Below are 4,562 nucleotides of genomic sequence, written 5' to 3' on the forward strand. Positions count from 1 at the left end.
TGGGTGAGGGGCTGAGGGCTGTTTTCAGGCTGGCGGGTGACTGAAGCTCCCAACCTGTCCTTTTTTTCTTTTTTTTTTTTTTTTTTGGGCCAGCTTTAGCTCTGAGGCTTGTCTCCAGCTCTTAGGCCTCGGCTGCTGAAAGCAGGTATCTGGTTTGTTTGGGTTCTATAATCGAAACACTGTTTCAACTCCAGCTCTGAGATCCCGGCTGGCTGAAAGCAGGTTTCTGGGGTTTTGTTTAGCTTCTATATTTGTAACAATGTTTCAAACTGCAAGCTCAGAGGCCGGCAGCGGCAGGCGGGGAACGTTGGAGTCCTCCGTCACTGAAGCAATCAATCCTCATGTTAGCTTCAAGCTGCCTGGCTGCCGGCCGCCATCTTGGCTGGCAGTTAATTTGCATATCACCCTGATTAGCCAATGGGAAGGGTAGCGGAGTGACACCAATTTGCATGTTTCTCTTTTATTAGTGTAGATAGATACTCTGTCAGTATGGTAAGTTTCTTTCACTAGAGTTTCTGAATTGACACATACTTCCAAACTGACTCCTGGAAAGCTTGAATCACAAACTATGAGTAATTTTTAAAAGCTAATAAAAATCATTATGTGTAAATGTTTTGGAATTTTAGGGTGGAAAATACTTTTGTAAGTATAATGACCTATTCATATGGAGAAGCAGGACAAGCGGGGCTGTCTGTGATCTCTGTGTTACTTGTTCAAGTAAGTCCCTCACCCTTCAAGCCTCACTTCACATGCTAGTAGGCATCATTCAGAAAAGTTTAGTGCTGAAGAAAACTGAAACTCAAAAGGAAACTGTGGAGTTACAATGATGCTAATTTAATCTGATGCTATTGATTTTCTTTTTTCCTAATTTAATTGCTATCAGTCTTTCTACTTTTTGACTCAGCTTTCCTTTCTCTTAGATCATTTCCAATGCAAAGAACACAGTCCAGGGATTTAAAAGATTCCATGGCCGAGCATTCTCTGATCCGTTTGTGGAGGCAGAAAAATCTAACCTTGCATATGATATTGTGCAATTGCCTACTGGATTAACAGGTATAAAGGTAAGGTTCTCAAGGTAATTCCTGATGATTAAAATATAGCATTTTATTTTATTAGGTCAGTGTATATCAATACCATTCTGATTTCATAGTATAATGAAAATGCTTAGGAAAAACTTGCTAGTAAAGACCATTTGGCATTTTTTTCAGTGATTTTGATTTTGATTGAGAACCATCGGTGGCACTGTTATATGGCTTTGACAGATAGGTAGTGATAAAATTTTTTTAAAAAAAGATATTTTATTGATTTTTTTTACAGAGAGGAAGGGAGAGGGATAGAGAATTAGAAACATTGATGAGAGAGAAACATTGATGAGAGAGAAACATCGATCAGCTGCCTCCTGCACACCCCCTATTGGGGATGTGCCTGCAACTAAGTTACATGTCCTTGACCAGAATCGAACTTGGGACCCTTCAGTCCGCAGGCTGACGATCTATCCACTGAGGACAGTACTACAAGGCAGGTAGTGATAAAATTAATGCGGCCATTGCTGCTTGTCTTTTTAAATTTTTATTTATAGTTTTTATTTCAGAGAAGAAAGGAGAGGGAGAGAGAGATAGACTGTCTCCTGCACCCCCCCCCCCCCCCCCCCCCCCACCCAGGCTGGCTCATTCCACTCCCCCTTACTGGAGATCAAGCCCACAACCTGGGCGTGTGCTCTTGACCGGAATCGAACCTGGGACCCTTCAGTCTGCAGGCTGACGCTCTATCCATTGAGCCAAACCTGTCTTGTTTACTGATGTGATTTTAGGGTGTGACTTGCGGAAGAGCAAAGAAATTAACACTATTAAGTCATTAGCCAGATATATGGTCATACTTTTGACAATATGAATTAGATTGAAAAAGATGTTGTTCTTTTGAGGAAAAGGGAGTTTAGTTTTTGATATCTCTGGGATATCTAGAAGATCCTCTTTGTGAAGCATGCAGTGAACTGATCGTTCAAAAGAGGTGAGAGGCTAGGGATGGGTAGGGTGCACTCCACTGTCTCTCTAGTACTCAGAGGTGGTAAGAAGAACACAGGAGAGGGTGGTTGAACTTTCCAGGCAAGTGAGTTTAGAGAGAGGAGATTTGGTGTTTGAGACCTTCCAATTGGAGAAATCAGAATCATGGGAACAGGCATACATTCCAAGAGATGATGAGAATTGAGAGAAAAAGGTAGTTGATGGTGCCATTGTAGCTGAGAATTCAGTTGAATTTAGAAGTGATGAATTCTGATAACTGAAGTATGATCTCTGGGTTTACTTAGGATATCTATGGCAATAATCTCAGAACAGTTTGGATGACCTAGTAAGGGAGTAAAGCTGGAGTACAGAGGAGGGAAAAAGGGCGAGGTGAAGAAATGAGGGGACGGGATACTTACCATTAAGAAAGAAATAGGATGAATACTGGCAGATTTAGTCATAAGCATTGCAAGAGCCAAAGGAGAAAGAGACTAAGGAGAAGACCTGGAAGTTAAGTAGATCCAAGTATGAGGGTAGGAGTTGACTAAGTTTATATAAATAGCAGGGAAGAAGAGGCAACTTAGAAATAGGCTCACTGGGAGGGTTATTTTCCCATCTTTATCATGCAATAAAATGAGAAACTGTTAGACTCTAAACCAGAGTACATTATGGTTGGGCTGGGGAGTGAGGAGCAGGTAGCTTTCAAGCTGAGTTAGAGCAGCAGATTTAAAAGAAGAGAGTGACATTTTCTGGTCTGCATTGTAGTGGGAGAGTTATGGGTATATGTGGGATGGGGCTTACTTATCCTACCCAGCCTTTCAACACACAAAGTTTGCAACTCTTGTCAAAGTTGCAGACTTCATCCAGGGTAGGCTATCTCGAAGCTTTGTTTGTTATATTCTTTAATTCACCAAGTATTTATTTTGTCAGGTCTGTCAGTACTAGAGCTATAGCAGTGAATGAATTTGACTAAAACCATGTCCTCAGGTTAGATTGAATATTGGGGAGGTGATAACACACAGTATGTCAGATGGTAAAATAGTTCACCACCAGCCCCTTTACAGAGGGGCAATGTAGCTCATGGTGAGCTACACCAACTTGTTTCTGCACAGGTAAATTGTCTCAGATTTTATTGATAAACTTGCCACAACATTGTTTACGTAGTGGTCCTCATCTTTAAGTATCATGTACATGTTATAAAGATAAAAGTGACCTTTAAATTATTTTTGCTTCTAAAACTAGCTTTCTTCCCTTCTATCTTGAGATAATGTTTCATTGATGATGGTGAGATATTGCTCATTTTAGGCTCTTAGGACATGAAAAAATATAAGTCTAGATCCTTTTGTCATTTTATTGCAGGTGAAATACATGGAGGAAGAACGAAATTTTACCACGGAGCAAGTGACTGCCATGCTTTTGTCCAAACTGAAGGAGACAGCAGAAAGTGTTCTTAAAAAGCCTGTTGTGGACTGTGTTGTTTCAGTGAGTTGGAGCCCTACTCATTATTAAGACTTGCATGAAGAAGCATTTTCATTTTAACTGCAAATAATATTGGTTTTTGCCTTAGGTTGTATGATTGATTATTTTAAGAAATTTATCAAACTAGACCTCATTTTCTTGAATTCTCTTTTCTGGTCCCTAGTTATTGCTCCAGCCTCCTCTGTTGTTCTGCCTATTTAAAGGCTTATCTTAAACCCACTTCATCCTGGATTTCTTGTAGCACTGAGCATAGTGTCTAGTGGCTACTTACTTGTTAAATTAGTTGAATACTCTCAATGAGAAATGCTTTATTTTTCTCCCTTTGTATCTCTGTATCTTTGCTGTCACTGATCTAGCTCTAAAGGCAAACAGCAATTGACTTTATCTTGTCTTTTCCATAATCCTATCTAGATGGAAGCCTGGCTGTTTGTAGCAATGTGCTTGTAATATGATGGAGTCCTTAGCAACCATTGAAATTTTGGCAGTTGTATTGGCTTTGTCACTGAATCTCCTCTTTCCGTGGCTGTTATTTGATACTAGAGGCCCGATGCACGAAGATTCGTGCGAGAATAGGCCTTCCTTCACCTGGCTGCCGGCACCGGTTTCCCTCCAGCACCCAGGACCTGGGCTGCTTTGCTCCGGCTGCTGACAGGCATGTGGGACCGGGGCTGCTTCCCTCTGGCCGCTCTGCCGCCACCCACCAGGGGCGTGCTCTGAGCCACGCCACACAGCCGCTAGGAGCACACTCCCACCCCTGGTGTGTGTGTGTCCGCTGGGGTGGAGGCGTGCTTCCAGCCGTGCTGTGCGGCCCGTCTTGGAGCACAGCCCGGCTTGGAGCACAGAGCACATCCCCACCCCTGGTGTGTGTATGTCCGCTGTGGCTGGGGGCGGCACACAGTCCTCTCCCGCCCATCTGTGCGGGCAGCTCTTCCTGAGCGCTCCTGATGCAGCCTCCAGCAGTCGTGATGCCTGGCTAATTTGCATATTACCTGTTTATATATATATACTAGAGGCCCGGTGCACAAAAATTTGTGCACTCGGGGCTGGGGGGGCCCCCCCCCCCGCCCGGGCCCCCCCCCCGTC

General features: G+C 43.1%; 1 protein-coding gene across 1 annotated transcript in view; it reads left to right on the plus strand.

Annotated features, from left to right (window-relative positions):
• HSPA4 (heat shock 70kDa protein 4) overlaps window positions 1–4,562 on the plus strand; it is a 51,129-nt gene that overhangs the window by 13,531 nt on the left and 33,036 nt on the right. The window contains exons 3-4 of the mRNA XM_014539117.1: window positions 921–1,061; window positions 3,360–3,482. Of these exons, the coding sequence (XP_014394603.1) occupies window positions 921–1,061; window positions 3,360–3,482 (264 nt within the window). The remainder of the gene's footprint in view (window positions 1–920; window positions 1,062–3,359; window positions 3,483–4,562) is intronic.

The sequence above is a fragment of the Myotis brandtii genome, unplaced genomic scaffold (genome assembly GCF_000412655.1).
Source record: "Myotis brandtii unplaced genomic scaffold, ASM41265v1 scaffold208, whole genome shotgun sequence".
Taxonomy (NCBI): domain Eukaryota; kingdom Metazoa; phylum Chordata; class Mammalia; order Chiroptera; family Vespertilionidae; genus Myotis; species Myotis brandtii.